The sequence below is a fragment of the Haliotis cracherodii genome, unplaced genomic scaffold, assembly GCF_022045235.1.
Source record: "Haliotis cracherodii isolate W230 unplaced genomic scaffold, xgHalCrac1.p SCAF_1, whole genome shotgun sequence".
Lineage (NCBI taxonomy): Eukaryota > Metazoa > Mollusca > Gastropoda > Lepetellida > Haliotidae > Haliotis > Haliotis cracherodii.
The window spans coordinates 76,540,898-76,568,007 of NW_027266264.1; the positions used below are offsets into that span (position 1 = coordinate 76,540,898).

General features: G+C 33.4%; 1 protein-coding gene across 2 annotated transcripts in view; it reads right to left on the minus strand.

Moving 5' to 3' along the window:
- Positions 1–1,047: 1,047 nt before the first annotated feature.
- Positions 1,048–27,110, minus strand: part of LOC139476196 (furin-like protease kpc-1) — a 222,526-nt gene continuing 196,463 nt past the window's right edge. Inside the window, exons 13-15 of one of the 2 annotated variants that reach the window (XM_071259392.1) lie at positions 22,659–22,874; positions 18,610–18,741; positions 1,048–9,179 (exon numbers count right to left, since the gene is read on the minus strand). In XM_071259392.1, coding sequence (XP_071115493.1) covers positions 8,659–9,179; positions 18,610–18,741; positions 22,659–22,874 — 869 coding nt within the window. In that variant the 3' untranslated portion in view covers positions 1,048–8,658. The remainder of the gene's footprint in view (positions 9,180–18,609; positions 18,742–22,658; positions 22,875–27,110) is intronic. The other variant, XM_071259401.1, reaches the window with a different exon arrangement.

A 27,110-nucleotide genomic window follows, 5' to 3' on the forward strand; every position in this document is an offset into this window, starting at 1 on the left:
TCATATGGTGATTAAACAAATGAAGTCTTTTTAAGCAAAATTCTTTCCAGATGATACTAACACCAAAAAACTAACCATGTCAGTATGTAATATGTATATGAAATAAATAGGTATAATCAGGGGTAGAGACCATTGGTCATATCCAACTAGTAAGTTACGGAAAATAACTTGTTTTGGGAGAAACAAATTAGTCCGTCTTGTGATTGTGTCTATCCCTGGCTATAATGTGTTATAATGTCCACCACAACAAAGTTGGCAGAAACAAATTCTCTATCGTGCGGTTTCATTTTTAGATCAAAATTCAAAATGTAGCATGTTGGAGCTAATATCCAAATGAATCTTTGCACACATATTGACCTTGCGATCTAGATCATAGATGTAACTGTTTTTTAAAAACATGTTGAAAAAATAATGAGATCAAATTCAGGAAGGTTTATTTATGGACAATACAGGAAATTTGCACAGATGTAAAACTTTGCTGAACTTACTGAAACAAGGGCGGAGATATTGTTTTTTCAATTATTTGCCAGGTGTGGGTTCAATCTTTGAACACATGTGTATATCAATAATCATAAAATTTATTCAAATTAATTTCTTGTTCATGTCATTGAGCTCCAAATGTGATTATCAAGGAGGGAATGTGTCAGTGAAACAAATACTACCATGCCACCTTAATATTAACTGAAGAATCTTGTAGGTTTTGACAATTAGGGCTTTCAGCATGTTCAGCATTTCCATCCAAATACATTGGCAGGTCCAGAGGAGTGAAGCACCATTTTTATCAGACACGTTAACTGTGCCTTCGGCCAAGTCACTTTGTGACTTGTGCATTATGTCCACCCTACCCCCCTCAACTCAACTTTATCAAAACCTGGGATCTACAGCTGAAATAGGTTGATATATTTCTGATGGCAGGATTCCACTCATTTGCTTTGTTCAGTAGAGCACCTTTGATTAAGGTCATTCTCAAGGTCATGCCCAAATAACTTTTGTTATGTACGAAATAAACAAGTTTTAAAAGGAAAACACAAGAGAGGGCTTGTCACAATGATTTAGTTTATTCCCATACAGTTCATGTGGTACAATAATGAAACCAATATCTATACTTAGCCTCATATGATTGGATGATGAAATACAAGACAGGTATACATCACATCCAGCCCTTTCAAAACACACAGACAGACAGACTGACAGACTGACAAACAGATGTACACTACACTTGCATCAGGTCCATACAAGCAGCAAAACTAGTGTCAAAGCTGAAGGCAATCAAATCATTCACGATTACAAATCGCATGAGTTAACTGTACAGAACTTCTTGTTGAATTATTTACAATTCTCCCTTTTCCAAAAATGAAATATTATCATTTACATATAAACTAAATATATAAACATGGCATGAGTATGAACAATTGAATTAAGTTAGCACTTTGACATAAGACAACTGTATGGGCAATTTGATGGTGAAGCCTTCTTTGTTCTGTTCAAGCATCCATGTTGAAATTAAGTTGAAATGTAATCAACAGCCATCTGATGATACATACAAATTGTAATCTCTCTCAAGAAACAATGTAGGGGTATTAAATGTGAAGACATAAATAATAATTAAAATAATCATCAATTCCTAAACATAATTCTAATGATAACAATTTTTTTATCATAATGATTTCATGTGTCCTGTGGATTTATTTACCAAACAGTTAACAATTTATTTGATTGCAATTCTAGAAATGGGTAAAGGTGATGACAACTATTAACATTACACTGACGTTGCACTGTACTTAATAGCATATCCTTGACACATGCATGGTAAATGTTCTATCAACTGTGCCAGAATGTTGCTGAAGTTGTCCTTGACACATTTGCAATCAATAAAGTCTACAGTTATTACTTGTTTTGAACCGGTTTATGCTTCAGCCTTGAAATTCCTATTGTCAGTATAACATAACTGTTGCAAATGGCTTTACATGGTTTGTGACATAAAACAAGGAACATGTTTAAATGACGTTAGTATGTAACAACTTTTAATATCTATTTAACTAAAAGAAAATACCTTCACCTTCTGGTATCTTTCAATAGGAAAAGAGACATAAAAACATTCTATGATAGCAAAATGAGTGTCTACACTGATACAAAATGTCAGTTCACTCTGTTAAATTAAAACAAACCTGGATGAATAGAGAATATGAAATAAATGACTATTATTTACAAAATGTATGTTCAGAATAATGCAGGGAAAAGTAGTGACAATATCACTGATCAAGCATGTAACAAAAGTTAATACTTTGAAATACATGTATTAATTAGTACAACTATGTATGCTTAATACAAAACTGCTAAGTAATTATTTAGTTGATTTTCTAAAGTGCAGCCAATTTTTGTGTGCGCATATCATGTTTAATTGAGCTATGAAAAATATCAAACCATTATCCGTAATTAACTGTAAAATAACTAGAACTCCAGTAATTGGTGATTAATTTTAAACATACAGTGCCAGTATGTAAAATGTATGCTTTATCTGCAGCTTGGTACGTATCTTCCTTTATGGAATACTTCTGGACACTCTCACATCATTATGATTCTGTTGTTTCTAAATTTGATACTAAGTGCAATTTATAAATCATTATGTAAATAAAAGAAACAAAACCCTTTCCATATTCATAAGAAATCTCTGCCAAGTCCATTGTATGATTCAGACTATATCACATGTGTGTTTATGAATCACTATCAAATAGTAATGATACCAGGTGTTTGCAAATAGGTGGGCTTAACCTGCCTCACTGGTTGAACTCATTGCAAACACATGCAAAGGCAAGTTAATTGTATGTAACCACATCCTAATAAATCAAAAGTTAAAAAGCCTTTAAGAGTGTTAGCTTTTTGGTTGTAATACAAATATCTAAAGTTTAAATAGCAAACAAGACATCACTTCTTCATATTACTGATATCATTTATTGACAATTTAATGTAATTTTGTTAATAAGCAAGGCATGTGTTTACTTATATAGCATGTGTGGAGTGATCCAACAGAATGTTTGGTACCTCAACATTTACACAAAACACTGTTTTAGGTGTATTATTTTGCAATGTTAATAGCATCAGTCACCAAATATTTTAAATATGATATTTTATGGATACTAGCATAATGATTAAAACTGCAAATATATATGACATTGGAGACTTACTTAAATACACTTGAATCATTTAGATATAAGCCATATATTTAGGATGGAAGAGACCATCAATCAGACAAAATATAATAAAGTTTTAAAATAGGTAAGAAATAATGATGTTTCAAATTATCAATAAAATATTACTGCAATCACACCTTACTAGGTTACCCTTAGAGTGTTTCAATTATTGCCACATAGCTTGTCAGTTATGGATTTTGTAGCTTTGGCCATACTTATGTCTCTTTGGTTACTATTACAATATAACTTAAAAGCAAACAAATATCAATTGATAATGTCAACATCAATTTTAGGGGTAAATGATGCACGCTCCTTAAGAATAAATTTAGTAAGATATCTTTTGTTGCAGAGGCTGTTCACATAGCATTATCAACGTGTACCTGAGTTTTGTAACATGCCCTTTTGCCAGTAGCTTGTATAAACCATTATTGGATAACAATTAGTCTTGTTCTATAGATAGTGGTACTTAGAGTTCAAGAATAACATCTGTAAGCTAAGATTATTGCATTCTTGATATGTTATGAAATCAGTCTGAGATATGTACTCAACTCACATCATATTTCCCTGGTGCTGTACGTAATGTGAAAGATTTTTATGTATCTCAAATTAGGATATACATTGTACATCTCTAGTGTGCCTAATTATCTTGCAATTAGGGTCAACCACCCAAAGTAATTAAATATTTCCAAATTACTGAATGTTCAATATTTCATGGTGCATTTATAAATCATAGATTACAGTTGTGAACAAAGTGCAACTCGAAGATATGCAAGAACTAAAAGGAATACTATATTCTGGGTTCCTGAGATATCAAAACCATTCTCTCATGATGAAATGATAATGTCTAATGATACATATAAAACATTCTATATGATTACATGTTGCAAAGTACATACAGCTTAAAAATACAGTTGCAATTTTGGAATAAAATAAGTTTGACTGTGCTAGATTCACATAATTGCAGGTCAGATAAGTCTGATGCTTGTTATTTTGTCCAGACTATTTGAAGAATAGTCATTTGAGATTTATTCCTATTGGATGTTAATTTGACATAATTAGTGGCATGGCATAAAACAGAAAGTTTTCTTACACATGAAAACAAGCTGTTCAAGAAATAAAGTTATAAAGTATTCATTTTCTAAAGAAAATAATTTGTATATTACTTCCACGATCAATCAATCCTTGCCTTAGATCAAACAGACTGGTACAGAATTGTTTTCAGGGTGTATATGAAAATTATTGGGAAAATCAAATATGAAATGGCATCAACATCTAGGTACAGAGTATACACTTAATTGATGGTTATATTAGTATGAACCAGATAATAAACTGTTATGTCATAAAACTGTTATGTGTGAAGACCTTTAAGTGATTAATCTTAGTTTCGTTTGAATTCTAAAATCAACTGTCAATTAACTATATGATAATAATTAAGATAATGTTCATTGACATAACATGTATAATGTCTTTGAGAGACATTATAATTTGTCCCTGATCTGGTACAGCTCAATCAGAGATTCTTTGGAAAATGAGCTTGTTTTACACATTTCCAATCATGCATTTTAGAACAAGAATGCTTTTCAATTTTATACATATTAACCAACTTAAAAAAAGGGCATGATATCCCATGTCTGTCTGGAGGATCTTTCCGTTTGATTTTAGTGGAAAGTTAAAATATTATTGAGTTATTAAATTCATCAGTTAAACCAAATCGGCAAAAATGACTGATATATTGTTGCAAACAATTGTAGCTGCCATCACAATATAAAAACAATACTTCCTTTTCATAAGTGATTTGAAACCAATAATTAAAAATATGTCAAATACTACAAACCAGTTATACCTTCTTATTATAATTTAAATTCATTGAATGTCTATAAGTATTTATCCATTTTAATATTGCCATTATACAAATGAGAAGTACAGATACACAAAGCTATTTTTGTAAGAACCACCATAATCTTAATTGTGTTTAACATTAACTACTTAAAGCAATTTGTGTCTGTGTAAAACATGTCAAATCACAGTGACAGTTTCCGACAGGTTGAGTATAGGTAGCCGATTCTAAAGGCACATGCATTTGAAGCCAAAGTCCTCTTTTATGTCAATAAAAGATTAAGTTTACTGAATGCATTGAATGCTGTGTAATTTTCACTTGGATCAACATTAAAGCATGTTTGGTGTACATATTGCCTTATGTGACATGCCCAGTTGTTATAGCTTTCTGAAACTGATTACGCTTACATGAAAGATGTATCTAAAAAATGAAAACAAAATTGTAACAAAGAGGATAAATGAAATTTATGTATGAAGATATATTATTCCTACTACTAGCAAACAGATTATAATATGAGGTATAACAAATGACTATGAAGTATAACAACAATACTGATGACATAAAACACAAAACTGAACTAATCTAGGCCACAACAAATTAATTAACATTTTTTTTATTCAATTTTTCATAATACAAAATGAAATGAGTTTTTATCTGAACATTTGTTGTAGTGACCAATAGTTTTTAAAGGGCACTTAAAAGTGTCTAGCCTCATCTGTATGTAAGAATGTGTCAGTAGAAGTAGTATGCACATACGTGTAACTAAGTTGCTGTGGCCGACTAGTCAACATCAGCAGTTCTTCTGAGGTATGAGGCTATTATTTCTATTCTAACTTAGAGTATTATTTATGTCAAACATAATACCTACTACATGTACCCGTATGGTACAATAATGTTATGAAATATACTTTGTATATATGTTTAGTTTAATGTTTTTTAACTTTTCACAAAATGTGAGAGCACATAAGTTGGGGGAAATTACACATTCAACTTATGTGATTTTGCAAGAGTCTGTTATACGTACCGATCTCACTACAATATAAAACATTTATTCTGTCATGGCAAAACGTTGGTATTTTCAGTTTGAAGACAGCATTTTCAAAACTTTTGTTTTCATGGAATACATCATGACAGAAGAAACCATGTGAAAAGCTACTATCACTTATGAAATCACCTATCTTCAGTAGCTTAACAGACTTTCTTGATATAGATGTTAAAGTATCTCCATAGGTATATATTCTATATCATCATCAAACTGTCACAACTTTTATCATTACTGAAATATTCTCTTTCTTCACATTGTCCCTAAAAACAGGAAAATGCTTTCTGAGATTTAAGTGACAGTTGTAAACCTAAAAACTGAGAACCAACCAGAACACAAGTCATAATAAATTAACACTGTGACATTAACAGAGCACATGGAGAACTACAAAATACATATGAGATGTTATCTACAACAGTGAATAACACGAGGCAAGACATTACAATTAATATGGAAATCATAACAGCTAACACTTTTGTAAGTTTCAAAATAAACATCAACTAAAAAAGTAGAAAAGAGATGGTGAATTGGATCCATTACAATACAGGCTAGGATACAATCAGCAACACACTACATACATGATGGGTATATAAACAATGACATGATATACAAAGTAAGGCCCATTGAATGAAGTCCACACATGAGGGGAAGATTCAATGCAAGTGTATTGACACCTCTTGGCGACACCTGAATGGCATGACAGTATGCTGTTCGAGAACAAAGATCTTCTAAATATACATTGTACATGATTTTGATAATATTTGGCACTTAAGATGGAAGAAATTGCATCTTCACTCTTATATACAATCTTTATGGCAGATGTTGAGGGATTCTGTTATTTTCCATGCCATTATTTCCATGAATAACAAGTTGTGATGAAAGTCACAAATTAAGACATTTGTACATGTATATATTTCTTATCGGTTCCTACACAACCTTGTGTTAAAAATGGTTTAGGAAACTGATCTCATAATACCATTTCAGACAGATTCCTATATTTAAAGGGTAAACAATTACTACATCATAAAACCAGTTTGTTGGCTGGTTATATTTCAATAATTAACAGTGGATATTAAAGAAAACATTTCTGTCCTAAAATCATGCATAATGCATGTAAAATGTATAAAGAGAGATCTGTTCTCATCTTGACTGACCAAGGAATATTTGGCTTGTGAATACTGGATAGATGCAGGGAGTTGTACACAATATGAACTCAGTTCTCATATCAGTCATAATCCTTTTTCTAGATGGTTCATAGATTAAATATTAATTAAACTATTAGTAGAAGATAATATCAATTTCATTGAAGTTTATCAAAACTGATTTCATTGAACAATTATTAAAGATTATGAAAATCTGGTTGAGCTATAAACAATGGGAGGAATAAGAAGAGTTGATGTCACATCTTGAAGCTAAAACATGAAATGTTGATCCAATATGGAAGAGCTTCAAATTTCATAATTTCATGCATAGTTCAATTTTTAGAATCCTTTCCAAATGGTTTCTTAGTTCTATAATACCGCTTCAATTTCATAATGGAAGCAACTTTGTGATACAAAGGCCACATGTCTCAGTGCTCTGGGACATAGACTATAACTGGTGATTGTCTAGGTTAATATGTTAAAGCAGATCTCTTAACTAACACATTAACTGGTTATGAAGGCGATTCCACTTAGATTGCTACATCTAATCACTGTGATTTAATAATCATTGTGATCTGATCTAAATATAGCATACCAGAGACTGTGCTATAACCTCAGTATCACAAAGGTGGATTTTCTAGTCCAGTTCTGATCCCTGCAATGCTGTCACTCCCTTGAGAAATTTCAAATCAATTCATGACGAAATAACAGTTGCATGAAGATCTTTCTGTTTGACATGGAATTTGTGAGGTGGTTCTGATGCAATCATGTCTGTGTTTAATGATATATAATAATAGTAAATGTGTGCTGTATGTGTGCATGTATGTATACAAAATGGTTATGTTTGGTGTAAAACAGCTGTTTATATAATAAACAAATCAAGTTTTCACATTCCAGTATGGAAAAAAATAAGGATAACAAATATGAGAAATAATATTCTGTATATTCTTGAGTAACAAAAAAGGGCATAATCATGATAATATTTCCATTTCCTGAATAAATACTCATAAAGAATGAAAGAAAATGAAAAAATAGTTTTGATCTTAGTTCACATACTGTAGCACCTCGTTAATCCAACATTTCAATTTCCAGCACTATCAACATGATGTCATCGATTCCAACATTAAAATGGAATACAAGAAAAAGATTGGTAATCATCCAGTATTTGTTGTTCCTGGACTAACGAGGTTCCACTACAGTAGTCACACACCCCAGTATTGCCCTCTACACTATATCATCATAAATCGTAATGCAATCAAACACAGACATGAGGGATCACTGCATAAGTATGGATGTCCCAAAACACATCCCATCCATATATATCAATATAGACATGGCACAGCACAGATGTTGAGGCTGAGCAGCTTGAAAAGTATCTCCAAATATGAATATGATTGCTGGCATTCACACAAAACTTTTGGTTATTAGTTAGATATACAAATATTATCAAGCTTTTGGCAGCTGAATAACACGAGCAGTTCGAGAATAATATGCCCCTGCCTCTGCATCCTCGCCAGTGAAGTCCGAAGACACACCATTGTATCTCCCTTTGGAAAAGTCAGGGACGTAATATCGTTTTACCCGCCAGCACAATTTGCTTTGGTCACGCGCCTGCAGGATTCCAAAGACGACAGAAAACAATAAAATACCTCCTATACATAGCATTATTGCCCAGGCTAAATGTTTCATGACATCAGGGTCCAAGAAGTCCCATATCATTTTCTTTTCACATAAATCATTTTTCCTCTCGAAACCATTATTACACTGGTAACAGTCATCCGGGAGTGCCCCCTTGCAGGTGAGACACGAATCATGACAGGGCTTGCACAGCCCCTGTGTGCGCAGTAAGGGTTTGGTGGAGTTGGGCAGTAAGGGGGCCAGGTGCACAGCCTCAACACTGCCGAAGTAATGCTGGGGGCAGTGAGCTACACAGGTGTCAGACATCTTGAAGTAGCCAGGCTTGCATTCTGAAACATACAGCATACTTTTCAGTCAGAATATGGCTAGTTTCATCAGATAAAGAATAATAATTCATTAGAAGACAATTCAGAAGAACTAATTTGTTTTGTAATTAGTTCATAATAGATGTTTTTCAGGGATCCTATTTGTACTGCTATTTGACTTTTACACCCAATGGAATCTGTTTCAGCAGTTAATCAAGACTTATTATTCTCTCTTGATGATTTATATATAATTTCTTCATAAGATGTTCAAGTAAAGTACAAACAGTAAGTTATCAGGAATATAGCACAAAATGTGGTTGTAGAAAGTTATCAGGAATATAGCACAAAATGTGGTTGTTGACAGATTATGTTAAGTGTAATGGAATATCCGTGTTATGGACAGTAATTAGCTGGAAGAGCAATGCCTGAAAAGAACCATTTAGGCATCAATTTCACCCTAAATATCCTTAACACACAATTTGCACTGAATCTACTCGTAAATGTTAATATGAACCCTCATAAATCACAATATGCCAGGTTATACTCTAATAATGTATCAAGAAAAGAAAACATTCATAAATGAAAGATTTCAATCTCATTAAAACCAGACCTTAGTTCTTGCTTCTACTAAACAAAGATCTGGAGACATCCCCTTAGGAGTCACGTCAGAACGACCAATCAAAGCATCGCTTACCAGATTATGAAAGTGACAGTCGGAATGTGATTTGTAATCATGCAACCTCGAAAACTTTAACACAGGGTATTCCGAACGATAGTTACAGGTTTAACGACTGAATCCATACAATCTAGAACATCTATAAGCCATTCCAGAATGTTCTTTTGTTCTGGTTTTAAATTTGTAATCGAGAATTTGTCAAAATATGTTTCGAAGCGCAGTCGCCAATTTGAAATTAGTGCCGTAAAGCACGAGAAAGCTGCCTTCTGATTGGTCACTCCATTGGTCGGTCAAAGTTCGTGTAAGGTCGGTCTGACGTGACACATAATGGGATGTCCTCAGATCTTTGTTTAGCAGTAGCAAGAACTAAGATTTGATTTTAATGAGATTGGAAAGATTTAAAAATACTGCTTGTATATAAGTAACAAGGAACAGAGCATAAAGGATTCTGTCTAAACTAGTATGAAGCATTGAAAAGACAATCAATACTTTGAAATACACTTGTTGCAAAATGTTTTTGTATGATCACTTATTTGAATTTTCATGCTCATTTCAAACCATACAGTCTGATCGGACACAAAATTATTTTTCACTTCTCAACCATAAATGAGAATATGTTATCAATATCATCTTTTTTAATTCTTAGTTCATTCCAGATTGTACTTTAACTGAAAGTCTTAGTCACATGTTATGAAATGAAATAAGAAGTTTTAAAACTGTTCATACCAGCATATATACACATTTCAGTGTCTGAAAACGTGCCACTGGTGCAGCGGATTTGTGAACAAACACTAATCTAGACAGATCCTTTCATGACAAACTTTCTGAACTGGTAATACTTGTTTCAAAGTTCATAATTTAATATTTCAAATATAATCAACATGCTACATCAGTAATTGACATAAAAAAGTGTGTATTTCATGATGCTGACATACACTCGACCTACTAGGGTTATCTCTACCTGAACTCACTCATCAATCAAACATACTCGCTCCTAAAAAAATGTATGGTTCTAACTAGAAAAGGATTTTATTTTTAGAATGCAAAAACAGGGCTAACAAATCTGACAAACTTTCAAACAAAGAGCAATAAATACAGGTACATATATATATATACCTCACAGTGACCTCACAGTGACCTTTGCATTAAGCATTCTCGGATTATATGTATAACCTCATAGTGACCTTTGCATTAAGCATACCAGGATTAATGAATATAATTTGGAGCCCTGGCTTTAGGGCAAAAGATAATGTGTTGATGAAAAATTATTACATTTTCATGGTCTAGTGTTAAACTTTCCACATCATAGTACAACAAGATTTAGGAGAACAATTTGACGGGGATCTTAGAGTCAAGGAAATTAAACTGATTTTTTGTCTTTTGTAAATACTATCTATTCATGACTGCAGTTTCGATATAAAAAAAACACAAGATGTAAGAACACAGAGAGCGAATCACCACAGCTGTTTCAAGATGTGTTTTTTTAAACTTATTTTGTTCCTAGCCATACACATTATCAGATACAGAATTAAAGTTCACTCACATGACGATGGGAAAGATGTACAAACAGATATTAACATCAAAGCTTGTCGTAACCAGAATGATAAAAATAAATTCTCTTCTACAAACCTAATACCCATTTATTGTATATGTTAGTGAATGTTGCTTTGAAGTATTGAAGACATTCCAATATATTTCCATGAAGATGAAAAGAATTTTGTACTAATATCTCAATTATGATAATTATTTTAGTCATCGTACCTGTCCCAGCCTTAAAACTGATAATGAATCTAAGGTCGTAAAATGTGTACCAAAGAATGAAAACCCCTATAGAGTGTATTACCTTGATATAGCTTTAGTACAATGATGCCTCTGTATGATAGTATTCTAACTTTCAATTCATTTAATCGTTCTTAAAGTACAGGACTCTTTCCATGCTGATACTGTCACAATGCCTTAACTTTCTACTATTTGTAAATGGAATGAACACAGGTGCTGTTAGTTTTGCTAGGCAACAAAATATAAGCGAAGTAATCAATGAGTTAACACAACACATGCACACATGCTTTTAAAAATAGCCTCTAAAATCTGGACAAAGCAAACTCGAACAAAGCACAAATGCATTATTACATATAATAATAAACATATTCCATCGGGGTGGTATGTTGTTATATGAGTCAGGAAGAGTCAAAATGAGCATATCCTTCAATAACTAGAAACAGAATTCCAGAAAGATTGAAACACTACAACAGATATGAAAGAAATTCCTCAAGTTGTTCAAAATAGAAAAACAACAATTTTATTATCCTGCATTGTTCATTATAATTTGAACCTCATTACCAGGGCAAGGCATTGGGTATGTCATTCTAGATTTGGGCTAGAAGCCTTCTGACTCATGAATGAATATTCCAGAATAATCAGCATCAGAGTTGACATCAAACTTCATATTTCCTTTCACAATTTGCACAAGATATAACATTAAGATTTCATACAGAGCATTCAATTCCATCACGATGTATATCTCTTTAAACAGCTTTACACTAAACACTTGTATTTGGACTAAATGACTCTTTTCAGTTCATGCATGTTAGGCAGTTGAAAGTGTTCCATTCAATGTGTTAATTTTGATGCAGAGAATTGAAACAAATCAGGCTCAACTCACCAGGACCCAACCCAACTGGGAAGCAATCTTTAGTTTTATCCCGCAAGCTGAAAACTTTACCTCTGGTGACTCTAAGTCCGATTAGAATTGTGTCATATAACAAATAATATTTGATAATTTCATTCCAATATTTTAACCACAGATGTCACTTTTGGAATTTTCATCGGAACTGAAACATGTTAAGTAAATGCTTTGAATTTTCTTTTATTTATATAATAAATGCATAGTTATAAGAAAGGTTGTTGTTTTTATCATATTTTAAGGAAAGCTGTCAGCATATAAACTTCAGCTTGCCCTTATCAACTAAAGAATAGAAAATGTTTAAAAAGATGCAGTGTTGGTTAATTTCAAAGCTGTGACCCATGCTTTAACCACTTCCTACTGAAATTGTAAAGGACTTTAATCATGATAAACACTGCAACTTGTCCAATGTGTTTTCTAAATATGAACAGACAAGGCCATTTAATTTTTGAAAGAGAACAAATTAATATGGAATTCTACATTATAACAAAGAATGTCTCTATTTGTCAGTGATAGGAGTTTCACTTTCCTCCCATGCAATGCGATGAGTTTAATGTCATATGAGTGTCAGAGTGACTTGAGTTAACAGCGTGTAATTCCCTTCTATATGTACTCAGTGAGTCACAGCACATCTTCACTTGAATGTTAAAAAGCAATTTAAATAAGCATCATGACAGCAATATATCATTTACAAGCAAATGCCTTTCTGAATTCAAGTGAAACTGCAAATTTGTATTTTGCTTCATCAACTTTTGGATATTTCCAAAATTGAAAAAGCTCATAACTTAATATGAAAAAGTTTATATTAAAAAAAAGTCATTTCTAGCCAAATACATCTCTATGATGTGAATCGTATTTCAAATCAATGAGTATGTAATAAAATGAGTAATGGATTCGTGAAACAGAAATCAGTGTAATAACATGAAATATCTCATCAAAAAAGCAGAATGTTCTTTTGTAAATCAAAATATAAGCAAAACAACATAACATGCAAAATGAAAGCAAGAAAAGGCAGGGTGACGTTATGTACATATTTATTGAGTAAAGATCGAGTCATGAAGGAAAGTATCCTTGTAATAGCTTAATGAATAAATTTACATCTCATCATCAACAAAGATAAATTCACATGGTAAAAATAAGCTCAGAATGAAAACAGATAGCTCTAGAGATGGAGACAGATAGTCCTAGGGTTTTGCATGCATTACTTATTTTCAAATATTACTTTAAAATTGAATTCATGAAAAATTGATATGCATGCACAAGATATCTGCAAGAAATAACTACATACTTTGTTTCATTACAGAAATAACCTAAAACCTTGTAAATCAAGATTCTTTTTGTTCAAATCAATTTCGTGTAAAATGTAACATAAAACTGAGACAGTTTGATAAATAACAAAACATGTTCAACAAAATAAGTTATCTGTCAACTATCAAGTATATATACACATATATGTCACCTGAATTGAAAATATCAAAAAAATGTTATGACAAAAGAGCCCTAAAACAGATTTGGATGATATGTTATTGACCGACTATTTGTGGATTTAGGCTTACAGTTTATAACCCAGAAAGAGCATTGGCATCATTGGTAAGTGGTGTAAAGGAACATATTAGTGACATAGTCTTCATGGTGTATGGATGGGTATACATGTGTACAGGTCCTTATCCACCATTGTTAACATTGTTGCATCATTATTGCTGTTATCAAATATATCAAAGCCTTTCATTCCAAGTTCTTGATACATGATTGACTGTTACTGTCCAGTATTGGATTTTTCATGATCATCATAAGATATGTACCATAAACAAGACACACACTATGTTAATGTTCCTTGAGTTTAGATTCTCCTTAAATATATGACAATACACAAACAAACAAAATTATTAAAAAAATATTTTAAACATTTTTGTTGAAAATAGAAAATAGAGCAATACTTCATAGTACTAGATGTTCCTAAGGTAAGTTAGAATCTACAAGCTACTGTTGAAATCAATGCATTACCTACATACTAAGATAATTTACTACAACTTGAATTTCGAACAACTTCTAAACTACATTTAACTACACTATTAATTAGTCGGCATGTGCTGTTTTGATTCCAAAGAAGCAATATAATATTGGAGTTAAGTGTATGATGATAACTTTGATTGAAAGCGTGGGTGCTAATTATTGGAAATTATGAAGAAAATAATGGTCTTTACATGGATGCTTGGTGTGCCAAAACTAGAACTTGCCTCCTTCCTGACTAATTCTCCCCTGTCACGATGATGAACAAGACTAAAATGCTACATGGACTTTGCCCTATATCAAAGATAAGGAAGCAAGGATGAGTGCACATTCTCTGGTAGATTCTAGAGCTCTCTTGTCAAGAAACAAATTCAAACATGTTGCAAGTCGATATAACAAAAACATATATCTGATAAAATACATGGATTTTTGTTTTTCAGTGAATACACATTTTCTGTCAGTGACATGATCTCAGAATTGTGTAATGCTGAAACAAGTATTCAAGAAATATCCTTCAATAAATACTGGCTATTTAGAATAGAAGAATAACTGTGAAATGTCCCACAGAAAAGTTTTAGACAACAGGATTATTGTGTGAAATAAATTAAATTTCAGTTATTTCAAGAGTTTTTTGGCTAGGCGTCTACTGTTCAGGAAATTGATTAATTTTTATTTTTATTATTGAAAAGTTGATAGAAAATAAAGCTCCCCTTAATCTGTAAATAACACAAACAGTACTGTTAACATATCATATATGGACTAATTTAAGTTGTTGTGAAGCGTTATTTTTTAAGGAAATTGTGTTGAGAGGGGGTGATACCAGTAGAGCAGGACACGCATACCCTTTTTACGAACACCTGGTGTCATTACTGATTTTCAGAGATCCAGTCATTTAATTATCCTCACTATTATGCCTTTAACACCCAATGCAACCGAGACTGGGGATTCTCTGGTGTTGCCGTTTTTACATTTGAAGAAGGCAAACCACAATGCTGCCACATGTTAAGACTGACCTTTGTTGTATGACCAGTTGTTTTCACACACCGATACCTTGAAACTGAATATATCAATTGAAACTTTTATTTATGGATCGAGGACAACAGAAAATTATTCATATCCTAATACTAACAAAGTAAAACATTACTAGAGATTGATATTTAGTATGTCAAGGAATAGGGTTTTGATCATGATTTTGAAAAGTATGTTTTTAAAAAGAGTATTTAGTAAATTAAAATTAACACTGATAGGTGATTAGGGGATGGATCCACAGTGGAATTTGTATGTTTGCTTTTTGTTATTTCCTGAAATTGCTTGCTGGCATATTTTACCAACAAATCTGTACAAGTAATTAAATTAGTCAAGCCATATTGTATGAAAATGATTTATTTTAGGGTCCAATTAAGTGCATATCTGTTTTTAACAATTGTTGTGCTTGCCTATTGGTACTATTCTTTTACAAAATGTATCAAATATGGCACAAACATACAGGCCATGGTAACCGTTGACCTCTTCTAAAATATGGCACGCATGCAACGTGCTAAAATAGTTTCAAATCATTATTTGCTAAGGAACAGGTTCCAGTTGGTCCCATCACTCTGACATCCTTGCATATATTGACAAGTGTTTGGGATTTTCAAATAAGAGATGGCGCTGCCAAGTACCAAAGCTGAGAACAATTATCAAAACCATCTGGGGACAATGACAGGCTATTTCAACCAGATCACAATGGAGACTTGGTCTCTTCAGATTTCACTCAACAGTCATACCTACTCAATAGCCCCTGTGGTCATCCCATCCCCTTGTTTGTCACATTTTACTGCATGGAAGGGGTACAGGAAAACTTTTGTATTCTGTGCAGGAATACCTATTGAACTTTTTCATACTAAGTCAACTGTTGGTTTGAAAATGTAGCTTGGAGTGCAACAATAAATGAAACAAAACACTTGTACATAAAGGTCATACACATTTAAAAAAACATTTAATACAATGATTAAATGTGACTTAATTTTTAATTTTTTAACGTTAGCTCATTTCACTTGTGTATTGACTATGGTTCTGCCATCCTGACACACACATGTACACACGCGCACACCAAAAGCTTCCATAAAGAGACAACCATACAATTACTCCAATAACTTGGCAAGTCTATATGATGATAACTTTGATACACTTCCCTCTGCTGATTCGGGAAAACTGCCATAATGACAATAAAGTGGAATGAAATGGCTATCACATCTAAACTCCTGCCAGAAGTGTTGCAATAATCACAAACACTGCTGATTGCCTAGAAGTGATGACAGCCACACTCATTGTTTTATGTAGGTCTTCAATTCATCTTAATCACAAGGTCATGCTAAACACAATAATTCAGTTTTGATAAATACTTTTGTTTCATTTGATATGTATTATTTGCTCTGATCAAATAATCTTCAACATTCTAAATAAGCTTATGTAGTCATGTTAACTACACTTATTTAAGTACAGTTGGAGATGAGTAATTTTTAATAAGGCTGCTTCTATCAATGTAGTAGTAATATTAGAAGCAGTTGTAGATATGAAGGTCAACATGGATGAAAAATACCTGTCCTGTTTGCACTTACCACTGTACACAATTAGAGTTATTTCCCCTTGTGAACCAGGTTCCTAGTTTTCACATTTCTATTACTAGCACTTTATGACTACAGACTGAGAAACGTGTCAACAATATTATGATGAATGTATTTTACTGGCAACAATCATGACTTAATGAAGCTTATAGTTAACATATTGCCCAATAACATGAATAATGAGTTCAAGTTGGTCTTTCAATTGACTGCAGTTGTTATGCAAATATATAATGAACAACTACATTTATTTTCATGGAAGTTAGTTAATAGCTGTAGGATATGAAGGTGGAAGACATATGGATGTTTTGTTATTTAAACTCATAGCTTGATCCAAATGTACTTCCAAATTCCTGATAGAAGTACCAATACCAGGGTATAAAACAAGCACATCTTAAAGAAATGTTCAAGCTTATATGAGTATTCTTTGTAACTAATATATATTGGACTCATCACAGTGAAATGCTAGGAAAGGGAATTCTGTGCCTGCTGTCTTCAAAAAGCTCACAAGTGTACATACATGAAACTATGCACTCCAAGGCTGTTTTTCAATTCAACATGGAGAATGAATGAAAAAGATAAATAGGGTTTGATATTTTGCTTATAATATAGTAACACAAGTATCGAAACAACAAACAGGTATTCATCAACAGAGGAACACAAATGCCCGAACAAACTGCATACTGAATATCAGTAATATCTCACCATGATGTGAGATTAAAGTACTCATGATATGATCACCCCAATACAGTGTTTGAAATTAAGCATCAAGGGGTCCTTGTCATGGCCTTAACGTCAGAAGGTAAGGATTTTTTGGGTCCCTAGATTCAAATACCATATAGGAGCCAACCTTGTGTACCCTCCCTTAATTTCGAACACCCCAATATATCAGGATATACTGCCTCTCTATGACTGATAACTGCATATAGTAATACGTTACATAAATTACATGTTAATTCAGTTTCCATTCTCAGCAGAAAATTAAAAGGCAGCATTTATACAATAAATTTCAACTTTTCTGAACATACTGAAGGAATTGATTTATTCAGAGTTTGTACTACTTAAAAAAGAATTAAGCCTAGAATTTCATTGCGTTGACTTTTAATCTCTTTAACAGAGGAAAAGATCTGATGCACATCATGCAGTAATTGCAATTAATTTCACACACAGTTGGGGGAATACTTGAAATATCAAGAAGACGAATGTAAACACTTAAAGCTGAACAGGTAATGTACAGCAGTATATGTTTAATCTCTCCTACATAGTAAAATGAGGTAACATAACATACAAATATACACTTGGGAAAACACCATCAGACCTATACAGTACACACCCTTACATCATCATACCATCCATAGAGTGATCTTTGTATGTACATCTACCATGATGATATTCAGAGTAAGGGCAAGTGTCATGAAAGCCCCGGAATGTGAATAAAGCTGCTGAACAGTCCCAGAACAAGATAAGGTAATATACACACACCTATACAGATGCCATGGGAGGTAACTCCTGCACAGGTAAAAGGTGGCTTGTGTTTTGGATATGGTGTCACATTCTGCTTCAGAGGATGAGCTCCTGTTCCCATGACAACCATGGTCCATTCTTTTAATTCCGCTGAAAAATATAAACAGTTAATTCAATAAATTGATTGCCATCAAATAGCAATATGAATAGCAAAGACAGTGCTCTCTTTCTTAATGTTCTCAAATATCAATCTGTTCACATCTTTCAACATGTTCAAAGTGTCTTCAGTGAGTATTGTCATCAAAATTTCAAAATTTGAATTTGTCTTAAATTGAAAAAACCCATCTTACTCATCAATTCAAGTTTAAATTAACATCTGATTGTTGAAAATGAGTTTATCATGTCATCAGATATTGAATGACAAATTTGCTCTTAGCACCAGTAATACAAGGAAAAAATGAAGACAATGCATATACTTCGTAAGGAGCTACACAAAAACAATCAAGAAATAAAATAGTGAACTTCAAAATCTTAACCAATGCATGACAATACCAGCCATGAACTAATTACCAGTCGTTTGGTAAGCAGTCTCACATAAGCTGGCTATCCCCATCAGCCATTGCACTTACCTTCTTGCCACAGAGATTTTTACAGATATATTTATCAATTTGGAACATTATTTCGTGGTTTTGGTAGATTGTAAGTAGGGTTGTGTCAACACGCAGTGTTATCAGGAAGGGGATGTTGCATGCAGAAAGGGGAAACAAATGAATGGGGAAAATGCATGTTAAATATTGCAAAATAATTTTTTAAATCAAATTTAGAAAGAAATATAATTATTAATATTTTATTTGTATTACAGAAAAGATTTTTTGGCAAATACAGCTTTCAAAACAATCATTTTTGAATCACAAACCACTGTGCTTGTGAAAAAAAAAGTTTCAAAAAAGATTCTTTTTAAATGTGCCAAATACTTTTAATTTCAGAGAGAGAAAAATAAACAGAATGAAATACAGCAAAAGCACATATAAATCAAATAGAATTTTTCATAGCAAACAACAAATTTACAAAAAATGGTCTTAAAGTAACATGAGTTGAAAAGTGAAAAAAGTCCCTTGCTGCATGAAACTGCAGTGTTACAATATGAGAAAGGCATCTACCATAGGATATAAGCAAAAGCTGTGCGGCTCTGTGAGACTGCAATAACATCGACAAAGAAACGGTTAATCGGTTAGGTGGCCTTTGTCATGCACTGGCCAAACATGCAATTCCGAATTGGCCAGGTTGTTCCCAAGAATCTAACTCATTTTTTAAAGAATGATCTTTAAATCTGTTGATTGATAATTTATTTAAATCCTGGCAAGTTGAAATGTTTCCCCCAGTTGGCTATAAATATGACTGTTCCCACACTTGACATATGCTGTGTTATGTATGAAGTACATCTGCAATGTGAATATTGAGGTGACTGTTCATTTTCTTCTACATGTACCATACAGAATATCAATACCCAAATAATATAATATAATAGATTTTTTCCCTTAAATTTACAGTTTTGTTTGTATTGATTTTTATGTAAGATTTTTTTTTTCATTTTGACAGTGATGTAAAGATATTTAACATATATGAAATAGTTCAAAACATACAAGATTTTGTGAATGATGAAAAATGAATACCATACTGTATGTGATAAAAAACCAATGAAATACACTAAATATACCAAAAACGTATGAAATAAGATGGCAATTTACAAACATGGAAATGATTTATGAAGTTCTTTACTCAACATATTACTTACAAACTATATGTTTCTATCTATGTGACAGTTGAGTACAAGTATATATGTGCTATTGGTGCATGCCACCATGTATCAATGAAAACCTCAGTCTGCTACTCCAATGCGACACATCAACACACATGCAACCAACAACACTCAGCAAGGACATACAACTTATAAGCTGCCATATGTTCTCAGTTATACACCAGTCAATAATCACTGGATGGGCCAGTGCTAGATCAATTGTTGCAAAATTTGACATTTAACTTCTTGTCCGAACTGCTTTAGCATCATAGGCAGTGGTATTAGGAAAACATAATTTGTTGGGCCTCTGAATGTTTGCTGTATATTTGGAGCGGGTCTCCCATCCAATAATTATATTTGACTGGTTGAAAAAAATATATGTAGTGTATTTTTTCATCTTTTTTTGTAAGGCCTTGAATCATGTCCAGAATATTCGTGTAATTTGCTAAATTTCTCCAATATGTTCAAAATATTATTGAACTGTAATAATGATATTCTTTTGTGCTTGGACTGATGAGTTATGTGCCATATTTTACAAAGATTCCAAATCAACCTGATTTTACAACAGATGATATCATCTAGAATGAAAGTGGGGTTCATTTGTGGCTTGTTTGTATTTTTCTGTTTTGAGTGTTCTGCAAGTGCATAACACCATCTCAAATTTGCCAACTGTTACAAGTCAAAAGTGCATAGACAGCTTATCAATAATCAACGTTCTGTCTTTCACAATGAATATTCAAGATCAGACATAAAGACAAATTCCTAATAAGATGTATTTTATTCACATTAATTTTTTTCTTTTTTAGATTGTTGTTTATCTACGATTTCTTCGTAATGTCATACTTACCAATGGTCGCCATCAGCATATTTGTTTACAACGTATTTGATATTCATATTTTTCTATCACATCTCATGACTGTGCCATTGATAAATATCTACCAGTTACAAACATCAGATTATTTGTTAAAAAAGGAGCATCCACCAATGTAAAATATGAATTAGTGGCAAGACAGTTTTATGTTTCATATCTTACAAAAGAGTACATATTGTCAGTTTAGCTATGGTATAACATTAATGGTGTTTTTTGTCCTAGTTTGAAGTGTTTTGTGATTCAATTTTTGATAGTCCCTTATGGCGTATAATTAACCAAAAACACAATGTTATCATTTTCCAAGTTGATATGACCATGTCTGGGTGTATGTAATGCAAAATATGCTTAGGTGACTAGAAGCAATACAATATATCAATACTGTAGAGTCATCAAACATACATAAACTGTTTCATCAGCAGTTGTTATCTGATCAAAAATGAAAACTGTATGACAAACAAAGGCAAGCATATGTGGTTTGTTAAGATGGGGACAGTTTCAGAAATGTACTTTCATGACAATGCATCCAGAACTGAATGACCACATTAATTGGACACAGAATAATGCAGCGATGAACAGCTAGAACAGTCCACTACCATCATTAACTAGAGATGAAAATACCTTCTTTAACCACAACTGAGATAAGAAACTATTCATTTGAATTGAGACCAGTTAAAGTCAGAATATGGTAGAGATCTTTCATGTTTGTAATATTGGAGAAGTAATGAATATCAGAATGGAAATTACTGACCTTAGAGAGATTTGTCAGATCTTTTAACATATATAATTCAATAGATGAATACAGTTAATGCTGAACATTGGGTAACAGTAAGTAAGTGGAGTTGATGGAGATTATAGTTTATGAGCATGCTGATGACATCTGAAGTACGGGACGAGAACATCATGCAAAGTGAAGCCTTTTTCAATGATCACAACAAAGGAAGGAAGAACATGCTGGATGTGGAGCCTGAATCAGACAGCCAATCAAACTGCAACATCAATGGAATCATCCAATCACAGGACAGTGAATACTGTCAAAAACTAAATTAAAATTCAAATCATCCAGTGGATGTGTAGCAACCATTTGACTCAGCCAATGAAACAAGGGCAAGTGTTAGCAACATCCAATGAAAACACAGCAAAACCAAGGACATCTACCACAACCACAGAGGTAATTGAGAGGTACACAACACTAAGTCTTGCCTGCCGTCAGGTTGGGGCGAACCATCCTGATGTACTGCAGAGCGGACATGTTGGACTTTTTGGCAAGAGTTTCGTACACACATGTGTGTGGCTGATGACGGAAGTTTGATTTGCCAGTTACATAGGTAGTAGTTTTTGAAGGGTGGGGATACACATTGTATGCCCATTTGGGATCAAAGTGTTTGTTCCCTTTCTTACGCGTAGTGGTGATTCTCGGTTTTGAAGTTGAGGGTCGACGGAATTTATGTCTATAAGGAGACTGGGTTGACCACATGTGGGTATTGCGGTTAATGGCAGGCGCCTGAGTGGATGTGATGGCTTTGCCTTTACGATTAGGCGGATGCTGCTTTTTCCATGGATGACTATCAGTCCCGTATAATACTAGTACCCAGTCCCTCAATCTAACAGCTCGAACTGCAAACAAACAGAAAGGGACAATACTATCATCACAGATGACACGGTTAGAGGTTAGCAGAAACAAACATCACACCACATCACCCAATATGCAAGGCCAAGGTCAACAAAGAAGATAACTCCTGCTTTACAAGTTCTGCATATCAACATCTGGAATTATTAATATTCAGAGGGTTATGTTGTTTGCATTTGAATATCTTTATCACAAGTTTTGAATGATTGTCTGCACACAATACATCATCTTCATTTACATATACAATTCATTATTTGGATCTCAGCAATAGTTTCAAATCAGTTTTCGACTATCATAGCTTATATCCTTAATCAACACAAAGTAAAGTCAATATATGGGCTAGATATATCAGCAACATGTTCTGAACCATCATAACAGATAAAGCATAAGTTGACCTTGGTTGCCCGAAGAGGAAAACACTTGACATGCAGGCATTTTGTCATACTGTCAATAACTCTTCTGTAAATTCTAACTAGGCTGAAATCATAAAATTCATTTTAACAATGTCAATGTTAAATGTCAACAAGTTGACTACAAATTATTTCAAAAATGTTTTCCTCTGTACATGTGAGTAAGGTTAATGTGTTAGTCTTTATATACATAAAAAAGAAATGTGAATTAAGAACTTGATTCTTTCACTTTTCTCACAATTGTCAGTCTAAATCCACTGTGATAACCTGTACAGCGTTTGAGGCTACCATGCTTTTGGAAAGGCTTTATTCAAATCCGAGTACACTGATATCTAAATAAACTGCATGCTTATCTTGTGAGAGCAAAATATACCTACATGCAAAGCTACATAGTTGCTACAGTCAGAGTGTATCTGAGCATGCACTAACTTTCTTACTATGAATCTAGGCCATATTCTTTGTGCAATTGTGATCATACGTTCTTCTGCAGTGAAATACATTGTGCTATCAAGACACAAGACTGGTGTCAAATAAGTGAAAGATTCTTGCAAAAAGTCAAAATGATGACAAAACACTAAGTGACAGTTTTTGAAATTGCCATGACTTTGAACCACAAGTGAAGATATGAAATGGTTTTGAAAATGCCTTGTGAGAATGAATGGCATGTGAAAAATAGATCTGAATATTAAAAGCGCATCGGCATTCCTACTCAAGAGAAAATGAAAAGCTTAAATGTGGCTTCTTCCAGGATGGTGGTGAAATATGCAGCACAAGTTATGTACCTTTTTATTATTATTCCAATTCTTCCGTTCAAAGAAATCTTGATAAAACTATAGAATATTTTTCATTTTCCAACTTTGCAGTTTATAGTACTTTATACATATGCTTATGGGAAATTTTCTGATATTTGAAGATTTATTAACTATTTCAAGGATGATATCATGTTGATTCATTACACAGAATTCCATGGGATTACCATATTTAACAGCATATCTGAAAGTACTATTTGTATTCCTTTACAGTGTTATCACTATCTCCTGCCATGGGGCAGATTGGAATTTTGTTTGTTCACATAGTAGTGAATACATTGTATAAACTATAAAAATAGAGTCCTATTAAGCCTTAAGAAGAAAAAGCAACTTGGGCCACTCTATGTTATCAGAAAAGATGACTAAATGTGAAATTATTACACACAAAAGACCCTTCTCTGGAAAAATTAACTCAGTCTTGATAAGTATCTCTCAGATAAGGTAACTTTAGTAGTTTCTGAGAAAACTTCTCCCACTGCAGACACTATGCACCAAGTATAATAACACGCATCATGCACCATAACTCTGTAAAAAAATAAATGACAGGTCTTGACAAGTAGATAAGTATGCTAACTTTAATTCATGCAACTTCAGTAGTTTCTGAGAAAACTTTTTCCCCGTTTCACGTAGTATACGGTAGGTTGAAAATAACAGAGCAAGAGCCATAACTCTGCGAAAAAATGAATTTATGACACACATTTTTTAACTCATTGGAGATCATGACCAGTAACATCGGTGTGTAAAATTTCATTTCTCTGACATAAATAGTTTTTGAGAAACTTTTTCTCCTTTGAGAAGCGGACGGACAGACAAATTCTGTTGCTATATTTCCATAATAATGACATAGATTCAGTGACCTTTTTAGTAACATACTGTAATTTTAATAATTTGCATTTTGGCCCCAGAAATAAAATAATAATGTTGCAATGTGAGTACATGTATCTTGTAACTTTGGCAATAAAGTTTCAATTTCTCTCAAGAAGCATGAATAGGTATACATTAGCTGAAAGATAGCAAATAAGAATGTCATGCATTATTTGGCATTGGCCTCTGTGAGTATAGGTTACTCAAACAACTAAATTGCAAAAGATTAATAGCTTTTCATGAGTATAAAAGCAAACGACAACTCTGAGATGTTTTTAATAATGAAATGAATACAGTTTGCTTCTCATCATCGTCTTCAACAATGATATGTCTACTAAGGCCTGAACAATCTATCATCTAACTTTGCTGGAAAGAGATTCTTGCATTAATCATACACAAGCTTTCAGTTTGGCCAAAGAGTCATCGTAGAGCTGATATTACTTATTAAAAAAAATAGAAACTTGAAAAAGATCACCTGTCATTTGGATAAATTGTTAGTGTGTGACAGACGAGTATGTGCAGTGCATGCAGATAGAGCAGAAGTATCACATTCTTTGTGGAAACAATGCCTGATCTCTTTACAAAATTCAAATGACACAGATCTAAAGGCCTGAGAAAGACTGTTGAACAGCCTTCTTGGGAGACAATACCAAAGACACTCTGAAGACAGTGTAAGTAAATGAATAGCCCCTTACATAACTCACAGAGTAACCCTGCAGTTAGCTCTAACACTCAGACACCGAATGAAACAGCTGCTGACCTGCTAAGCTAATTGGTGATACAATTCCGCTATAGTCAGACCAGGTACACATGCATTTTATCAGACACCTAACCGCCATGTTTGTTTGATACTACCAATATGGCCGCACACAACAGCATTACTATTGAATAAAAGGGTCTTAAAGCTCCAAATAAGCAGAAGAAATGACTGCTTGCATTTAGATGGTGTAATATGATTAAACCTTAAAATTGATATCAACTAAAAGAGGATGGTTAGTTTTGCGGTTGTTGATTGCCTGTAAACAGGATAAGCTATCAGAAAAATCCATAAACATTGAAAAATGGACTTTAAAATTGAAAGAGTACAAGAAAAGATTCCTAACTTTGGTAATCCAAATATTATATTCACTTACGAAAGCATTTTATTCAAGCCATTGTGTAGAGGGCAAACCTCTCAAACGCCCTGTTATTGAAGTGCAGCAGCAAAACATAGCTTCTGAAAGACTTAGAAACTGTATAACTACAAAGGAAGGAGCTCGTGCACATCCCTTAACAAACTGGAGGAAGGTGTCCTGTGTAGTGCATTTTTGCCTTGCACCATATAATGAATCTCATATTGAGTACAAGTATGGTCTAATGATTGTTTCATCTATATCCCAGCCTTATCACAATGGGGGATCCAAAATATGGCTTCATGCATTGTACCCATGTGGGGAATCAATCATGGGATGATATGATCAGCTACAGCCTTCCTAGTCTCTCTTACAGGACACGATGAAAGAATACTCCCCATGCCATTCTCACCCCTTCTCAGCTCAAGCAGCCTGAACTCTTCTCATTTCCATCTCTAGACTTGTACAAGGGACACAAAGTAACCATACATGGTTCGCCTGTTTGGGGTATGAAGAAATAGTGCCTTAACCTGCATTAGCAATATTGCAGATTTTGTGGCATTTGGGTTTGAAAACACATCAAATCAACCAATTCACAACTTAGCTGAACACATCTTCCCAAGGCAAGAATGTCCACGAGCCTATTTATCACAGTGTAGTTTCCACCCTTGCCACACCAAGCCAAATGTCCTGTGCTAAGTATGATTGGACTATAGTTCTATCAGAGAATGTTTCATAAAATCAACATCCAGGTTGTGAAAACATGCCTGCTTCCATATAGCTTCTGGAATTTGTGCTCAAGTTCTTTCAAAAATTGCGAGGACAGGTATTTTCTAAGTCTTTCCAAGTTATAAATCAATTAGCCCAAGTAAACAGTAATTAAACACGACTGGTAGACATTCGTATGAAAGTGATTTAACACTGCCTGTCTTTATCTATTTTCATCTTGCCCTTGTCTGTCTGTCGGGGATGAAATTGCAAATGTTATCGCTATCTGTTCAACCATGTTGTTGTCTTCAGTATAGTCG